This window comes from Xenopus tropicalis, chromosome 8 (assembly GCF_000004195.4).
Source record: "Xenopus tropicalis strain Nigerian chromosome 8, UCB_Xtro_10.0, whole genome shotgun sequence".
Lineage (NCBI taxonomy): Eukaryota > Metazoa > Chordata > Amphibia > Anura > Pipidae > Xenopus > Xenopus tropicalis.
Genome location: NC_030684.2, coordinates 123,625,304 through 123,644,592, shown reverse-complemented (window position 1 = coordinate 123,644,592; position 19,289 = coordinate 123,625,304). Strand labels below are relative to the sequence as shown.

General features: G+C 39.6%; 2 protein-coding genes across 2 annotated transcripts; both read left to right on the top strand.

Annotated features, from left to right (window-relative positions):
* Nucleotides 1–427: 427 nt before the first annotated feature.
* LOC100497794 (vomeronasal type-2 receptor 26) lies at nt 428–2,035 on the top strand. The gene is made up of 2 exons (XM_031891759.1): nt 428–479; nt 1,031–2,035. Exons 1-2 carry the CDS (start codon nt 428–430, stop codon nt 1,948–1,950), a joined length of 972 nt encoding a protein of 323 aa, XP_031747619.1. The 3' UTR covers nt 1,951–2,035.
* An 8,952-nt stretch (nt 2,036–10,987) lies between these two features.
* Nucleotides 10,988–19,042, top strand: LOC100497643 (extracellular calcium-sensing receptor). The gene is made up of 5 exons (XM_012969700.3): nt 10,988–12,273; nt 13,787–14,629; nt 16,152–16,379; nt 17,087–17,210; nt 18,034–19,042. Exons 1-5 carry the CDS (start codon nt 12,016–12,018, stop codon nt 18,951–18,953), a joined length of 2,373 nt encoding a protein of 790 aa, XP_012825154.2. The 5' UTR covers nt 10,988–12,015; the 3' UTR covers nt 18,954–19,042.
* Nucleotides 19,043–19,289: the final 247 nt, after the last annotated feature.

Here is a 19,289-nt window from a genome sequence, read left to right as displayed (position 1 = left end):
AGGTAGCAAGGGTATAAACATAGAGACTTTTCCATAGGTAAATTTCTAATGAAGATACACAGCTTACATACACTGCAGTCTCTTCATAACACACTCAGCAAAAAGGGCAGTTACAACAACAAAATGGAGGGCGGGAGCAACTATCTAGCAAGAAACAGCAGGGGTGAATGGATGATACCAAATAACATCATAACAATAACATTAAATAACAACTGCTAGGCAGTACATTAAGGTTGAGAAAAAAAATATACAGTTCAATCCATTCTTCTTATTTTATCTTAATACTACCATTCTTCTTCTGTATAAATATACAGAACAGGGTGCCTTACTAATGATGGCCTCAGTGGCACATTCTTTTCCTTCATTTTAACTGGAATAGTTTGAGACATAATTTCTTTTAAGAAAAACATTCAATCTATGTTTAAATATGGATAATACAGATGCCATTACCTCCTATTTTGACTTTAATACTTTATTAAGTAGTTGTATCGTTCGGCAGTACTGTTATTTACCACTGCAGGGATGCATTGCCATACATATTCCTAGGTACAACATGGCTTCAGTTACACTTGCTTTGTACTTGGTAGCAAAGTCATACCCTAAAACATAATACTAAACAAACAGATGCAGATTCAAAGTGTGTCTTTAAGTACTTCTAGAGGCAGCATGTAGTCACTGTTGTGTGTAGGCTTAACTCGCACACTCTCTAATGCAGATTTAAGTCACATTATAGGTTGTGCCAATAGTTTGAACAAAGTCAGTAGCACATGCAGTATTTGAAGCACCCAACTGAATACTTTTAGTCACTTTCAGACACTAACATCTGATCAGCATTGCACATATCACATATATGTAGTGCCAAATCCATTGTCTTTATACTTATGACACACGCTTTGATTCAGATTGCAATCATGTACATATGGTGCAGAATCCAGAAAGGCCTTTCTGCCACATAATGAGGGGGTTCACTTCCTGGGACATTCATACTGTGCCTTCTTCTCTCTGTATAACATTGTTTCTGTTATTCTAGATGGCAGTAAATGTCTCAAGTGCCCAGAAGACAAATGGCCTGATAGCAGAAAAGAAGAGTGTCTTTCAAAGCTCATTCAGTTCCTTTCTTATGAAGAGACTCTGGGCTCCGCTTTAGCTTGTATTTCAGTCTTGTTTTGTCTCCTTACATTTTCAGTGTTCTGCCTGTTTATAATCAAAAGAAAGACCCCCATAGTAAAGGCAAATAACAGAGAACTCAGCTACCTACTTCTCATCTCCCTCATGTTTGGCTTCATGTGTTCCTTGGCATTCATTGGCAGACCCAACCGGATAATGTGCATGATACGCCAGGTCATGTTTGCTGTCATTTTTTCACTTTGCGTTTCTACCATACTAGCAAAGACTATCACTGTTGTAATGATTTTTAGTGCTACAAATCCAGACAGTAAACTAAAGAAACTAGTGGGACTACGAATACCCATTTACATTGTCCCAGTGTGTACCATGGTTCAGATAATTCTATGCATAGTTTGGCTGACCACAGACGCTCCATTTGCAGAGTTCAATATGGCAGCAGAAATAGGAATAATAGTGATTGAGTGCAATGAAGGGTCCAGGGTGTTATTTGCTTGTGTCTTGGGGTACATGGGTCTCTTAGCTTCCGTTAGTTTATTTGTTGCCTTTCTGGCTAGGAAGCTCCCTGACACATTTAATGAGACCAAGTTCATTACATTCAGTATGTTGGTATTTGCCAGTGTTTGGGTGACATTTATACCTGCTTATCTCAGTACCAAGGGGAAACAGACAGTGGCAGTAGAAATCTTTGCCATTCTCTCTTCAAGCGCTGGGTGTCTTTTTTGCATCTTTTCTCCAAAATGTTATACAATATTACTGCACCCAGAAATGAACACCAGACAGTACATTACAGGGAGAAATGCTAGAAACCGAGGGATACAATAGGCATCTGAACTTATCTGCAAACTTAGATTGTAAGCTCTACGGGGCAGGGACCTCCTTCCTACTGTGTCTCATACCACATGGCACTTACTCCATATGTATTTATACTTATTTATTTATTATAACACTTGTCCTCCCTGTGTGTAATTTTGTATATTGTAAGAGTGTACAGAGCGGCGTACCCTTGTGGTGCTTTATAAATAAAGTTATACATAAATGCATACATACATTTTATTAGAATTACATATACTAATTGATTCCCCACATTATAGATTCTGAAACATTCATCTTTACACTTTACATTATATATGAGCACAGATGCCAACATATTCAGTTTAAAAGTAAAAAGCAGTCATCTGTTTTGAACTCTTCTGCTTTATAGTGTTCTCCTGCTTCACCTTTGGAATGTACCATGTATCTGAAACATGAGGATAGATTATTGTTCTGTCCTCAGTACGTATTACCCTGGGGCAGTGTGTAGCTTGACATACGGGTAAACTCCTCCCTTCATCAATTCACTGAGACAGGTTGGTAGGTTTCAGTTTATTAACAAAGGGGAAGGTGTGAAACTGGGGAAACAGAAAATATGGCAGCATTTACTATACAGAATAACAAAGTACAGTAAAATAATGTGATTCATATAATGTACAATTATGTATGAAGGAAAGGAGGCATCTGAGTAGGAGGCCTAGATGCCTGGGCAAGAACAGATGTGCCATGAGGTAACTGCACATAAACGGTTATACCTGAATTAAAGCATAACATGAAATATATCTGCTTGTACTAATGATCTAGGGACTAGAGATGGATAATACCTACCAACGATGCTTCCACAGGGCAGGATGGGTTAGGATTTATGCAGGATGGCTATGAGCTGGAAACACTGCTAAGATGGCAGCTATAATGAACCTTTTTCTGTATTACCCATGGTCACACGGAAAAGGACATTTTTTTAAGCAATCACAACTTTTACATTAAGAAACCACTAGGTGGTGCAATGAAACATGCTGGAGGCATAACAAATATTGTATATTGTCTATGGTGTGTTTTGCAAAAAACAGAATGCACTGGGCTAATGTAATAAAATGTTCAAACCAATTACTGTTCTGTTGTTTTATTTTATTCTGCATCCTAAAAAAATAGGAAATATATTTTAGGGCTCATTTATATGAGTGCAGTGAGCAAAACGCAATTTCAAGCGCAATTGCTGTGTTTTTTTTCCCCCAAATAGCAATGTTTTTTCCCAGAATTTTGGCATCATTATGGTTACAAAGGGTCAGTGTTCTTGATGTAATCATGTTGTGTCTACTGCAATAGCAGTTGTGTCTACTGCAATTTTGCAGCGTTAAACGTGCAAAATATTGTGTTAATCTGTGTGAATATTAACCCTACTTGGGGCAGGCGGTACTTAAAGAAAATTGCGGTTCGTGAGCTATTGGCAACACAACATGGAGTTTGCAGTCATATTTTTTTTAGTATATGTTGGCCCTAGAGTGATGCATCCTCCAGTTTTCAGGGAAATGGTGGTTTTCAGAAAGTAATGGTTACGTGCGTAATATATTGCGCTCTGCATAAAATATTGCGCGCTGCGTAATATCTTGTGTGCTGCGTAATATATTGCTTGAAAATATGTCATCGTAAGATAAATAACGCCAAGAACATCGCTTCTTAATTATGACAAGTGTCCTTTTAGTGAATCGAGTGAAAAATAAGAAGTGATAAGATTTTTAACGCATGCTATAAATAGCACTCCTTATTTCGGACTTTAGTGAATCGGGCCCCAAGTGTTAATTGAACCTCCACAGGGTTACTCACAATACAGCTTCTCAGGGGCCAGTGGTACAGGCAACACCACATACAGAGTGTAATACAGACTGACACTCCCCTGCGGGCAGACTTGGCAGGAATCTCACTTCCCCTCTGCCACACCCCATAGTGGATCCCCTCAGGGAATTCTCTATCCTGATTCCCTATTCACTGGGATCCCTACAATACAGGCAATGTGGCCTGGGAGAGATATCTCCAAAACTGCCAGTCCTATGTAGGGGCTCAGAACTGCTCTTTCTAGCTCAGCCCTAACTGCCTTACACCCCTAGAGTGGTACTATAAAGGGGGATACACCTGCCACTATCTAATGCCTCATTCACGGGGCCCTGTTCCCCGACTATAACTAGGCCTGAGCCCCGGGCTCACAGCAACACAAATCCTGTTCCTCAGGTGAAAGCAAAGAGGAAGTGCCACTCCTTTCCCAGAACTATACAAAAGTGAGGCAGGAAGTGGTCACCATACCTGCTAACCAATAGCATACATATGTTAATGAACTTACTTAGATACATTCCCTTCTGCCCAGCAACTAAGGGAACTGAACCTGTAGGGAATTAAAGCCATAGGGGCAGGGGCGGGCCGACCTGACCCTAGGCAACCTGGTCGGCCACCTCGCCCCTGCATTGCGCACCCCCCCTCCCCCCCGCACAGATGGAATGCGCGGGGAGGGGGGTGGCGATGTACGATAAGAAGCGACTTGAAACAGATCGCATACTAAAGGTAGGCAGGAGAGGCTCCTGCCTGGTGCCCCCCAGTCATTGCGCCCTAGGTAGAGATGTAGCGAACTGTTCGCCGGAGAACTAATTCGCATGAAAATCGGGTGTTCGCAAGTTCGCGAACTTATAGCGATGTTCGCAATTTTGGGTTCGCCTTAGCTGGAGCCAAATTTTGACCTCTCACCCCAGAGTCAGCAGATACATGGCAGCCAATCAGGCAGCTCTCCCTCCTGGACCACCCCCGGACCACTCCCTTCCATATATAAACCGAAGCCCAGCAGCCATTTTACATTCTGCCTGTGTGTGTTTGAAGAGTTAGCATAGGGAGAGAGCTGTGCAGGGATTTGAGGGACAGTTTAGGTAGCTTTGCTGACTAGTAATCTACTTTCTACTGCTCTGTATGTAGCTGCTGTGGGCAGCTGTCCTGCTGATCTCATCTGCTGTAACCCAATAGTCCTTGTAAGGACTGCTTTTATTTTCTGATTACTGTTACTCTTCTTTTCATTGTGTACTGCAGCTCCGTCTGTGAGTGTTGGAGACAGGTGTGCTGCTCATAGTAGTGCACTAAGCACCAACCACACATTCACATCATTTTTTTGTGTGTTTTTTTTTACTTTGCTACTGTAATTTATAGAGCCGAGTGCTATTAGTCTAGCTGTGTTGGGGACTGGTGTGCTGCTCCTAGTAGTTCACCCCCAGCACCAACCAGAGATCACTTTTTTTATTATTTAACTTACTGTTCTTTAATGTGTCCAATGCTGTTTGCTGTTATTCATAGTAGTGCACCAAACACGTTACACATAGTAGTGACATTGCATTGCAATAAAATCACCTGAGTGATGTTTTTCCACCAGCAATATTATATTCCGTATCCACTACTGCGGCATTTTGTCTTTGCGTGTGAACCAGCTGTAACCTTTACACGACTTGATTGGCATGTAGACGCCGGACGTTTTAAAGCAATTTATTACACAAGTTTAGAAATGTTGTGTGATTTGTGCCCTTTACAGCACAAAACGTATTTTTAAGAGAAATTTTTGCCCTTGATCCCCCTCCTGCATGCCACTGTCCAGGTCGTGGCACCCTTTAAAAAACTTTAAAATCAGTTTTCTGGCCAGAAATGGCTTTTCTTTTTCTAGTTTTTAAAGTTCGCCTTCTCATTGAAGTCTATGGGGTTTGCAAAGTTCGCACTTTTTGGCAGACGTTCGCAAATGGGTTCGCAAACTTTTTTTGTGAGGTTCGCTACATCTCTAGCCCTAGGCAGCTGCCTCTTCTGCCTACCCCTAGTTCTGGCCCTGCATAGGGGCCATTTAACCCTATGGGTCCCTACAATACCTTTGTTGGTTCAAGAATATAATTTTAAATGTGAATTATTTGCTATATATAAACAATATAATTTAAAAAATAAGAACTACACCATAAAATCATGATAGAATCCCTTTAAGCAGGTATTTGGTATATTTTATTCACATAATATTGTTTTTTTTCACCAAATAACATTTACATTTCATACAGCACATGTAACCAACAAATTAATGTCCATTCTTCTAATAATAGGGCAGAATGTCTGCTGACAGTCTCAATATCTTCTTGGACATGGAGAACACTCTCAGCCTCAGCCCTTTTCCCCTTTAGTGATGTCTAATTTAATGTACTCGCTCTCAGCCTGGTGAGCACAGTTCCTGTTATTCTCAACTTCTGCAGTGTCTGATAAAGCATTCTGGGAAAGACATACAGTACCTATCCTCTATGGTTTTTGCAGTCACTGTGCCACTCATTACATACTTTTGCTTTCAAATATGCTGATGTCATTTATGCTTCTGCCTCCCCTTAATTATAAATGAATGCCATGAGAGTTTTCCACTTTAAATTAATCCCCAAAGAAACTTTGCAATCATGCTATACTCCTATATTAACCTGTAACTACCATTATCTTATAATTATAGCATATACCTGCTAATTAATTTTAATAATATTCATTTTCTAGACCAGTAACCATAGAGTATATAAACTTCTCTGCATTTGCCCAAAGTATTTGGGCATTTCTAACAGGCATCAATAACCGAACAACTTTGCTGCAGCAAAACCTTCTTCTCATGAGGTAAGAAGTTCTGTCTCATAAGAATCTTTACAACAGATTTGTTCATAAATCATAATCACTGTATCTTCTGTATAAGAGATTTTCTGTGTTCAAAATAGTGTTGCCACTTGGCATGTACAGGCACCGTGTGTTGGGCTACGGGCTCACTACAAGGCAACACAAATGTATCTCATGTTTCCCTATAGGTCTGTAACTACAGGAATAATTGTCACAGCTGAATTAACAAAAATTGTTAATTACCAAAAATACTATTAATTGTTTTAAAATGATCAAATAGGATACTTTTTTTGATGAGCAAAATTTTCACCAGGCATGGATTTGTGGCAATATTCTGTACTTCACCATCTGCAATTTTTTTCAGAAAACAGCATGAAAAATTAGATTTATTTTTAACGACCACGACTTACTTTTAATTTTTTAATCACGCAAATTTGTGACCGATTTACGATAAAAATATTTGCAAATGCAAAATCTCACAGCGAATCCATGTCTGGAGAAAAAATTGCTTATCTCTATCTTTCAGTAATTCGAAGCTTTCTGCATAACTTATTACCAGGTAAATGACCCTATACCTGTATATGAAAGCTGTGCTGCATCCTATTATAATAGTATGTATGTCAATTTACACTTCAGTGGCTTGGAGGCTTCATACACAAATGTTTTTCTGTTTCCATCCGCTCCCTATATTTATGCTGTACATTAGATATTTATGCAGCAATGGCCTATGTAAAAATGAGGCACAGAAAAAATCATTGTTACTGAGCCATTGCATTTAAGAACATAGCGATTATCCAGTTCCAGAGTTAGCTGTCCCTTGATTCAAAATTGGCTGCATTTGTAGTTACCTTGTAGCCAGTGACATCCCATGTTCATATGGCTACATAGTTACATAGGGTTGAAAAAAGACCCTTCAACCCTTCCAATTAAACCCTGCATACACAAACCTATACTGACCTATCTATCCACTCACATACAGACCCACACTGATCTATCTATCCCCTCACATACAGACCCACACTGACCTATCTATCCACTCACATACAGACCCATACTGACCTATCTATCCACTCACATACAGACCCACACTGACCTATCTATCCACTCACATACAGACCCACACTGACCTATCTATCCACTCACATACAGACCCACACTGACCTATCCACTCACAAACAGACCCACACTGACCTATCTATCCGCTCACATACAGACCCACACTGACCTATCTATCCACTCACATACAGACCCATACTGACCTATCTATACACTCACATACAGACCCATACTGACCTATCTATCAACTCACATACAGACCCCTACTGACCTATCTATACACTCACATACAGACCCACACTGACCTATCTATCCACTCACATACAGACCCACACTGACCTATCTATCCACTCACATACAGACCCACACTGACCTATCTATCCACTCACATACAGACCCACACTGACCTATCTATCCACTCACATACAGACCCACACTGACCTATCTATCCACTCATATACAGACCCACACTGACCTATCTATCCACTCACATACAGACCCATACTAACCAATCTATCCACTCACATACAGACCCATACTGACCTATCTATCCACTCACATACAGACCCATACTGACCTATCTATCCACTCACATACAGACCCATACTGACCTATCTATCCAGTCACATACAGACGCATACTGACCTATCTATCCACTCACATACAGACCCATACTGACCTATCTATCCACTCACATACAGACCCATACTGACCTATCTATCCACTCACATACAGACCCATACTGACCTATCTATCCACTCACATACAGACCCATACTGACCTATCTATCCACTCATATACAGACCCATACTGACCTGTCTATACACTTACATACATAAACTATATATACCAACATCAATGCTGTACACTGTAGATTTTAGAATCACAATAGCCTTGGATACTATGCTTGTTCAAGAACTCATCCAAGCCCCTCTTATAGGCACTAACAGAATCTGCCATTACAACATCACTAGGAAGGGCATTCCTCAACCTCACTGCCCTCACCGTAAAAAACCATTTACGTTGCTTCAAGCGAAAGTTCCATTTCTCTAATCTAAAGGAGGGGCCTCTGGTGTGCTGGGAAAAAAGAACACCCCCTATCTGCCTATAATCCCCTCTAATGTACTTGTACAGAGTAATCATGTCCCCTTACAAGCGCCTCTTTCCCAGAGAAAACAACCCCAACCCTGACAGTCTAACCTCATAGCTTAAATCTCCCATCCCCTTTACCAGTTTAGTTGCAGTCTCTGCACTCTCTCCAGCTCATTAATATCCTTCTTAAGGACTGTAGCCCAAAACTGCACTGCATACTCAAGGTGAGGCCTTACCAGGGACCTATAAAGAGGTAAAATTATGTTTTCATCCCTTGAGTCAATGCCCTTTTTTATACAAGACAGCACTTTATTTGCTTTAGTAGCCACAGAATGACACTGCCTGGAATTAGACAACTTGTTATCTACAAAAACCCCTAGATCCTTCTCCATTAAGGATACCCCCAACACTCTACTATTTAGTGTATAACTTGCATTTATATTATTTTTTACCAAAGTGCATAACATTGAACCTTATTTTCTAATTTGCTGCCCAGTTTTCCATTTTTATCAAATCGCTCTGCAAAGCGGCAGCATCCTGCATGGAACTTATAGTTTTGCACAATTTCGTATCATCAGTAAAGACAGAAACAGTACTCTCTATGCCCACCTCCAGGTCATTAATAAACAAGTAAAAAAGCAAAGGACCAAGGACTGACCCCTGCAGTACTCCACTATCCACACTGGCCCAATTAGAAAATGTGGTGTAATGCCATCAGTCCTAAATACACTTTATTACTCAGTAGGAAATATATAAATGCATAAATAGAAACTGTATTTTACAGCACAGAGCAGAACAGTATGTCTGATATCCACTTCACTGAATGCATTTACAGCAAGTGTATTTTCACTATAATAAAGCATCTGTTTTTTCTTTACCTTCCAAACAACAGGCCAATAAACAGAATGGACTTGCCTCTAATTACCATTACGCTTTGCCGTCTGTTGCTAATACTTTTATGGTACAAAGATGGTGGATGTGAAACATTATTAGAAGGGTGCAGACTGGTTACTGAAGAAGTCAGTGGCTATTCTCTCCCTGGAGATATCACACTGGGAGGCCTCTTTCCTATTCATGTAGAAGTGACTTATCCTATAATAACCTATAGGGAAAGTCCACAACCTCTTCAGTGCAGACGGTATGTCCAACTGTGTCATTGTTTTCAGTATAATATCTGGTTTAACATATAAATACCGATATAGAATCCATTATCCAATAATCCCAGTATCCAGAAAGCTCTAGATTGTAGGTTCTTCATTTTAATGTTTTTATATTATTTATTTTCTCTATATAAGCTGCATTGATCCACATTGGTGGCAAAACAATCATTTTTGGGTTTATTTAATACAAGTGTAGGGGTTTGCTAAAATGGGCCCCACAGGATGTATACCCCTAGGATAGGCCCCGGGAGGGTAATGGTTAAGGTACAATGGGTATAGCCTGGTATATCTATAGTTAATGGGGAGTATCCCCGCAGTTCGGGTTATGGCCACAGGGTGGTGCATAGGCCCATATAAGGGAAACAGCCATGTGCTGGGAGCCATCTTAAGTTGGGAGCCTCTAAGAGAGGAGCTCCCCTGTGACTTAGTAGTTTCCCTGTGTTAGGACACTCTAGGAGTGCCATGTAGGGAGTGGAAGGTAAGAATGGGCCGCATTGCCCCTCCAGGAGTGTAGAGGATTAAGATCCTACCAGCATTACATCAGCTGGAAGTTTAGGGCACACAGTGTGTAGGTAAGGGAGAGATAGTCTCCAAGAGAAAGAGGACCCTGCTAAAGAGTTGCCTGGGTGTAGTACCGGGGGTGAGTCTCTGTGGAGGGTCTGCTTGGCGAGAGTACCAGGGAGAGCCCTAAGAGAGGGTCTCTTGTCGTGTAGTACCGGAGGGACCTCCTAGAGGAGATCATTCTGGCGTGAGTACCCTGGGTACCTTTGAGCGAGGGTCTTGTGCATTGATGTAACCTGTGGATGTGCCCTGACTGTCTGATGATACACTCCTGGAGAGGTCTGCCCAATAAAGATCAATCTGTTCATTTGAAATCTGCTGTATTCCGTGTGTGTGTACCCAGGACCACTACAACTGGTAAGGAGTTACCCCAGGGAGGGGCAAATCAGCTTGCAGCCAGTGGATCCTATTGAGGGGTTAATACACTACATCGGTTCCCAGGGTGGGAGTTGTAGTTCTCCCATAGCAGGGCCCTGGGTGGAGGCACACCATTATCAAAGAAATCCCTGCTTCCCCCATAGTAAGCGGGGCTCAGGACTCCTGGAAGCGCCAACCAGTGAAAGATCAGCAGGTAGTGCCACAACCGTTTATAAAGTGGGCTACACAAGTAACAAGTAACTGTGCTGGAAATATAACATATCTTGCTGCATAATGAATCTATAACCAGCATTAACTACTGTACAACATGTGCACTGATTCAGCAGGTGTAACTGTCTGGCTGCTGTATCTCACTGCAGGCTGTCTGTGCTGGAGACAGTGTAAAACTGGTTTGCAGTATCATATAAACAATTTTGGGTAACTTTATAAAACTTTAAGATGAGGATTACTACCTTTAAGACAACAGGAACAGTGTCTTAGTCCTGCACATGGAAACTGGTGCATCAGGTAAAAGTTCCTACCTTAGCTGTGCACTTTGGTTCCCCCTGCAGTAGCAGAGCAGATAGTGTTCCTGGGAAATACAGTCTTATGGGAAACAAGATGTAATTAAATACTGAACTTGTTTAAAAGCACAATTTTAATTAGGGGGATGCATTATAACCTTATACCTCTTACAAATTACTGTTATGAATGCCCATTCCCCTCCTGCTCAGTTTACATATCCCCCTTTCCTTGTTTCTTTGCCTGGTTACTCCTGTACTTTAACCCTTTCTGCCAGAAAAGCCTAAGCAGTTAATGTTCTGCCCAAAACTCCCACTATTCTCTTTCCTAAGTGGTGGCCATGATTTTCTTTCTTCAGAAGTGAGCTACAATCTTATTGCATCTCTCTGAGTTGTTTTCCAATCAGATTTAATCTCACTTCTATTGACAGAAAATCAGTCCCACAGCATATCTGTGAGTTATGTGCAATCTTCCACCTCATGAAACCAGCTTCTGATAGGGTGCAGCAGCTTTATTTTACAGGGCAACTCTAAACCCTTCATAGAACATCACTGGGCATGATATATATGAGCATATACATTAAGGACAGTATTCATAGTCCTTTGAATGCTTTGTATTTTTAACAGAATGTTTTCTTTTGTTTATAAGTTTTAATATTAGATTTTATCGCTTATTACTCGCAATGGAGTTTGCAATCATGGAAATTAATGCATCAAATGATCTTTTACCCAATATAACACTGGGCTTCCACCTCTATGATTCCTGTTATAATGAGATACAGTCACTAATAGGAGCAACATGGATTTTATCAGGGAAAGAAAATGGAGTGCCAAACTTTCACTGCAACAAGGATCTTATGCCACTGGCTATTGTTGGCGACTTGCCCTCTAAGGCCTCAGAGCCCCTAGCAAGGATCTTGGGATTGTACAGATATCCGCAGGTACATTACCCCTTTGCAGTAATGTTAAACTACTCTCTGTGATTATAATTAGAATAAAAAACCACAGGATCATAAATGCTAATACTGAATTATATGCCTCATTTACAGTCACAAGGGTTAAATTGGAACGTTTTTCCCAGAATTTCAGTCACACAGTGAGTTGCACCTACAATAAATACGCCTGATGTGTCAAAACTAACACAAATGAATAAACCAGAGTGAAGTTGTGGCTAATGTGTCACTAATGACATGCAACGTTAAAAATGGCATTAGCGCATGATTCTTTTGACACAGTTTGCTGAAACTAGGGATGCACCTAATCCAGGATTTATTTTGGGGGTTCAAATTCTTAATATCATTCGACTTGTAGTCACATAAACACGGAAGTTAAACATTTTTTTGCTGTGTGCTGCACGCTGTTCCATTTAACCCTTCCTTATCCTAATTTGTGTATGCAAATTTGGATTTGGTTCAGTATATAAACAAATCTGTTTTGAAGGTTTTGAGTTAGACGAAATCCAAAAAAAGTGAATTTAATGCACCCCAAGCAGAAACCCAGGCGGGAACCCAGGAATTCCCATCATGTTAAGGGTGATTGTAACTGCAGGGTTCCTAGTTGCCAATAGATGCACTTGCACATGATTTATCAGAAGAGACAGGACAGCTGCAGTGGAGCTTTGCCCAATATGGAACTGCAAGGACACAAGTACTTTCATTAATGGTGTCAGTACCTGACATATCTGCATCCAAATTAATTGTGACCACACTGTGCTTGTCAATTGGGTGCTAGGTTGTTCATATTGGCCCTAGTATTTCCATCCACACATGTTCCTTGTGTTTCGGCATAGTTGGGCTGAGCACGAATATGTCCGTCTTTCCTTTTCTGATGAATCATGTGCAACAGAGCCTATTGTTACACAACTAAGATACACAAAGTGACATTAGCACAGCATCCAAGGTTAAAAAATATATATTTAGGAATACTGTCAAGGGAATTTTTTTTTCTAAACACATCAGTTAACAGAGCTTCTCCAGAAGAATCCTTTATTGAAATGCAAAACAATGCAAACAGATATTTTTTTTTAAATTTCACATGGGGCTAGCCATGCTACAGTCATATGACGTGTGTTCTGATAAATTTTAGTTACACTTTACTGCTGAGCTGCAAGTTGGAGGGATATCCACCCCCTCAGCAGCCAGTCAGCAGAACAATGGGAAGGGAGTAAGATTATAGCTCCCAGTAGGTATCAGAATAGCACTCAATATCTAATTGCTAACAAGGAGTCCTCTTATAACTTTTTGTTCCTGCACTAGAGGCATTGTTGGCAAAACCTTTCTCTGGATTAGCCGTGTTGGGTGTTCTCTTTAGGGGTAAAAATGAAAGGGCAAGTGTCTTTTTACAGCCCAGTACAAGTGTAATTATGTAACCAATGCAGTAATTTGGGATATATAACTATCCACAGAATGATAGAGTTGAGTTATATATTTTTTTCTTGCTGTTATTTTTCAACAGATTAGCTATGCTTCTGGGCTGCCTTTATTGAGCAATAAAATTCAGTTTCCATCCTTCTTCAGGACAATATATAATGCTGACTATGAATATTTTGCCATTGCTCATGTGGTTAAGTACTTCAACTGGACCTGGGTGGGTGTTATATCCTCAAATAATGACTTGGGGATATTAGGTGCTCAAATTATAACTAGAGAAATAGAGAAGAATGGTGGATGCATTGCATTTCAAGAGACACTTCCTATAATCAGCTCCATGGAGTCCGTCTACCGTATCATTGGTGTTGTCAAGAGATCCAGAGCAACAGTGATCATTTTATTTTGTACCTTAGAAAACCTTATCCCTTTAATGGAACAGGCTTCTTTTCACAATATCACTCACAAAGTGTGGGTGGGAACCTCAGGCTGGACGATTACTTCTGACTTCCCTAGGACTGACATCTTAACAACCTTAAATGGGAGCCTTGGATTAGCACCTCAAAAGGGGAAAATTCCAGGCTTTATGGAGTTTCTTTATAGCATCCATCCTTCCAGACTTCCAGATGATCCTTACATGAAGTCATTTTGGGAAACTGTTTTTTATTGTATTTGGCCAGGAAATGATACAGTCAATAATACATCTCCAGCACTGCTTAAAGAAGACATTGTTTGGTGCACAGGAGAGGAGAGACTGGACAGTATTGATCCCAATATATATGATGTATATAACTTTATATATTCATATAGAACACATAACGCAGTCTTTGCAGTAGCTCATGCTTTGCACCAGATGAAGAACTGTGTCCCAGGGAAAGGGCCTTTCAAGAATGGATCTTGTGCTGATATTTATAACCACCGGCCTTGGCAGGTACTGTATATAATGCACAGATTAAGTTGTGTGAGGGAGCTGCATTCATTCATTTCATAGGAATGTTTCATTAAAGCCGGTGCTGAAAAAGCCCCTGTATATATTGTTACAGGATATTATGACTTCATTAGATGTTCCTTTATTCTCTTCCTTCAAGTTATGTGTAGTGGAACTTTTCTGCTATTTAAGTGCAAATATCTAGAAAATGCATTCAATTTAAGTAATTATGAAGTAACTTAATATAGAACTCCGTGTTGTTGGGTATATTTAAGGCATCTATCCCCATAACACTATTGCATGTATGGGATATTTTGGATATCAAGAATGTGGATATGTTTAAATAGCAGTGCACAGTGGGTAAAAAAACTGGAGAGTTGCAGAACATAAAGTTAAATAATTACAGAACCACAAATAATGAAAAATGAAGTCCAATTCTAAATTGTCACAAAATATTACTCTCTACATCATACTAAAAGTTAACACAACCCCTTTAATGTTGAATGTGCCTGCAGTTACAGTCCAATTGATGTCATCATCATGTAAAACGCACCAGTTCCATTAATATTACATTAACCTCCTGAGATCTGTTTTTAAACAGTCATTAATATTTAATTCATAGCCTTAGGAACAGTTTTGTCTGGTATATGAGAAAGTCAGCTGTAACGTAATAGTGCCATTGGCTACTTATTTTGTAACCATTAGCCAACCTGACATGTCTTTATTTTCCTCATTGTTACCCTCCCAAATTCCCTTGTTACTCATCTCTTAACAAAGGTTTTGGATTGCATTATAAATCTGAAGTGTTTTTACATGTGCCCATAGTAAAAGTCTTCAGAGACTTTGCCTGTTCTAACTGCACTCATGCGAAGACCTTATAATGCATTGGGCCAGATTCAATTTACTGAGAAAAAGGTTTATCATGTGAAAACTCATGGACAAGTTTCAATTTGAGATGCACTTTAATTCAGAAAAATGTATTTCAAAGCTTATTGTGTGTAAACTCTATTGCAAATCTATGATGAAAATGGTAACTTAATTTGGAGAAAAGTGTTCTCCTCAAAGTTAATCTAATAAATGAATTTTATTGTGATAAACCATGAGATAACCTTGTCTATCCTGACTTCTACTACCTGCACTGTGGATAGAACAGGTGGTGAATAAGCCAAAACTTATCTTTTTCCTTTTTGGGGACAACTCCTGGGGGGGGGGCTGAGGTTTGGAAGGGAGGGTTACATATGGCCCTGACATTCTTCTTAATTTTACCTCCTTGACTAGCTTCTACCTTAATACCCAGAAGAATTCCCCAGCTGCCCATAAGTTCCTCCCCCCTGAAAAGGAATCCAAGACCCCTCTGAAAAACCTTGCTTAGTTCATCACTATTGGACTGCAATAATAAAAGCAAACAAAAATGAATGGCCTTGAGCTTCCTTTAATACAAGCTCTCTCTCTATAATGATTCTGTATTCAATTGTTTTTACTCTTTGAAAATGAATTATGTAAATAGTGCCATCTTTTCTCCTAGCTGCTTCATTACCTCAGAAAGGTAGACTTCAACAACACAGCAGGGAAAAGAATATATTTTGTTGAGAATGGGGATGTCCCTCAGTCTGTGGACATTTTGAACTGGCAGCTGTTCCCTAATGGAAGTAATCAGTATGTCTCTATTGGTAGTTTTGATTCCGGCTCTCTAAATGGCGAGGGGCTCAGTATTCAGCTAAACAAGATTTTATGGAATGGAGGACACAGCCAAGTAAGTTTAATTGGACTTTGGTAAATCATGCAAGTGGCATCAAAGGGTTGCCAATATTATCATTTATGGGATGGCAGTGTTTGCTGCATCAAAAACCTTTTAGCATAAAATCTACTAGGTAAAGGCGTGAATGATGTTAGCGAATAATGAGTTAAAGATGACCCATTTATTAACATTCTCATTTTAGTGGTTTTAGTGGTTTCTGAAACCACAAAATAAATATTTTTTACTAAAGCCACGAATGTCAAGTAATTTATCAACAGCCTACAAATGAAACAAATGTGGATCAAATGCAAAAACCTTGAAATCTTCATTTTCTTGCATTTACAATTGAAAAATGTCATGAAAACCTTTTTTAAACCACAAAGCAAAGGAATTTGCCTCAGACAGCTCCCATTGACTTCTGCATGAGCTCAACAGCTAGATGGCAAAATTTTATATTAGTGTTTGTCGCGGTTTCTACGTCAAGTAAAACCACAATTTTTAGTGCTAAAAAATCCAATTTGAGGAAATGAAAAAATGACATAAGTAAGTAAATGCACCATCAGGCCACAAGCCACTCCTGTCTGTAGACCAAAGACTCAAATTTAATTGAATTGGGCAGATTTAATTTGTTTTAATCAACTTTGTATTTACCATTTATTTATCAGTTAGAAATGAATCATACCCAGGCTGTCAAATACATAATTATTATAATTTCTTCTTAGGTCCCGAGTTCAGTTTGCAGTGATCCATGCCCCAAAGGCTACAGAAGAGCTGCAATTCAGGGGCAGAAGGTCTGCTGCTTTGATTGTCTGCCATGTTCTGAAGGAGAGATTCTCAACCCAAATGGTTTGTAACATTAGCATTTAGTTATTGGATAATAGATATTAAGGTTGAGAAAAAAATATACAGTTCAATCCGTTCTTATTTTACCTAAATACTACCATTCTTCTTCTGTCTAAATAAACAGAACAGGGTGCCTTACTAATGATGCCCTCAGTGGCACATTCATTTCCTTCATTATAACTGGTATAGTTTGAGACATAATTTCTTTTAAGAAAAACATTCAATTTATGTTTAAATATGGATAATACAGATGCCATTACCATCTACGATGACTGTAATACTTTATGAAGGAGCTGTATCACTTGATGGTCCAAATGTGTTATGGGGTACTGTTATTTACCACTGGAGGGAAGCATTGCCATATATATTCCTAGGTACAACATGACTTCAGTTACACTTGCTTTGTACTGCAAACAAACAGATGCAGATTCAAAGTGTGTCTTTAAGTACTTCTAGAGGCAGCATGTAGTCACTGTTGTGTGTAGGCTTAACTCGCACACACTCTAATGCAGATTTAAGTCACATTATAGGTTGTGCCAAGAGTTTGAACAAAGCCAATAGTGCATGCAATATGTGAAGCACCCAACTGAATACTTTTAGTCACTTTTAGACACTAACATCTGATCAACATTGCACATATCACATATATGTAATGCCAAATCAATTGTCCTTATACTTATGGCACACGCTTAATTCAGATTGCAATCATGTACATATGGTGCAGAATCCAGAAAGGCCTTACTGCCACAGAATGAGGGGGCCCACCTTCTGGGCCATTTGTACTGTGCCTTCTTCTATCTGTATCACATTGTTTCTGTTATTCTAGATGACAGTAAATGTCTCAAGTGCCCAGAAGACAAATGGCCTGATAGCAGAAAAGAAGAGTGCCAACCAAAGCTCATTCAGTTCCTTTCTTATGAAGAGACTCTGGGCTCCATTTTAGCTTGTATTTCAGTCTTGTTTTGTCTCCTTACATTTTCAGTGTTTTGCTTGTTTATAATCAAAAGAAAGACCCCCATAGTGAAGGCAAATAACAGAGATCTCAGTTACCTACTTCTCATCTCCCTCATGTTTGGCTTCATGTGTTCCTTGGCATTCATTGGCAGACCCAACCGGATAATGTGCATGATACGCCAGGTCATGTTTGCGGTCATTTTTTCACTTTGCGTTTCTACCATACTAGCAAAGACTATCACTGTCATAATGATATTTAGTGCTACAAATCCAGACAGTAAACTAAAGAAACTAGTGGGACTAAGAATACCCATTTATATTGTCCCAGTGTGTACCATGGTTCAGGTAATTCTATGCATAGTTTGGCTGACCACAGACGCTCCATTTGCAGAGTTCAATATGGCAGCAGAAATAGGAATAATAGTGATTGAGTGCAATGAGGGGTCAAGGGTGTTATTTGCTTTTGTCTTGGGGTACATGGGTCTCTTAGCTTCCATTAGTTTACTCGTTGCCTTTCTGGCTAGGAAGCTCCCTGACACATTTAATGAGACCAAGTTCATTACATTCAGTATGTTGGTATTTGCCAGTGTTTGGGTGACATTTATACCTGCTTATCTCAGTACCAAGGGGAAACAGACAGTGGCAGTAGAAATCTTTGCCATTCTCTCTTCAAGTGCTGGGTGTCTTTTTTGCATCTTTTCCCCAAAATGTTATACAATATTACTGCACCCAGAAATGAACAGCAGACAGTACATTACAGGGAGAAATGCTAGAAACCAAGGGATACAATAGGCATCTGAACTTATCTGCAAACTTAGATTGTAAGCTCTACGGGGCAGGGACCTCCTTCCTACTGTGTCTCATACCACATGGCACTTACTCCCAGTCTATTTATACTTATTGATTGTATTTATTATAATACTTGTCCTCCCTGTGTGTAATTTTGTATATTGTAAGAGTGTACAGAGCTGCGTACCCTTGTGGTGCTTTATAAATAAAGTTATACATAAATACATACATACATTTTATTAGAATTATATATAATAATTGATACCTCACATTATAGATTCTGAAACATTCATCTTTACACTTTACATTATATATGAGCACAGATGCCAACATATTCAG

What these genes read in the sequence shown, in the direction of transcription:
- LOC100497794 (XM_031891759.1), top strand. Translation starts at nt 428, where the DNA reads ATGGATAATACAGATGCCATTACCTCCTATTTTGACTTTAATACTTTA. An exon ending in TGACTTTAATACTTTATTAA is followed by an intron (nt 480 to 1,030) that starts GTAGTTGTATCG and finishes CTGTTATTCTAG; the next exon opens with ATGGCAGTAAATGTCTCAAG.
- LOC100497643 (XM_012969700.3), top strand. Translation starts at nt 12,016, where the DNA reads ATGGAGTTTGCAATCATGGAAATTAATGCATCAAATGATCTTTTACCC. An exon ending in ATAACCACCGGCCTTGGCAG is followed by an intron (nt 14,630 to 16,151) that starts GTACTGTATATA and finishes CTTTTCTCCTAG; the next exon opens with CTGCTTCATTACCTCAGAAA. An exon ending in AGAGATTCTCAACCCAAATG is followed by an intron (nt 17,211 to 18,033) that starts GTTTGTAACATT and finishes CTGTTATTCTAG; the next exon opens with ATGACAGTAAATGTCTCAAG.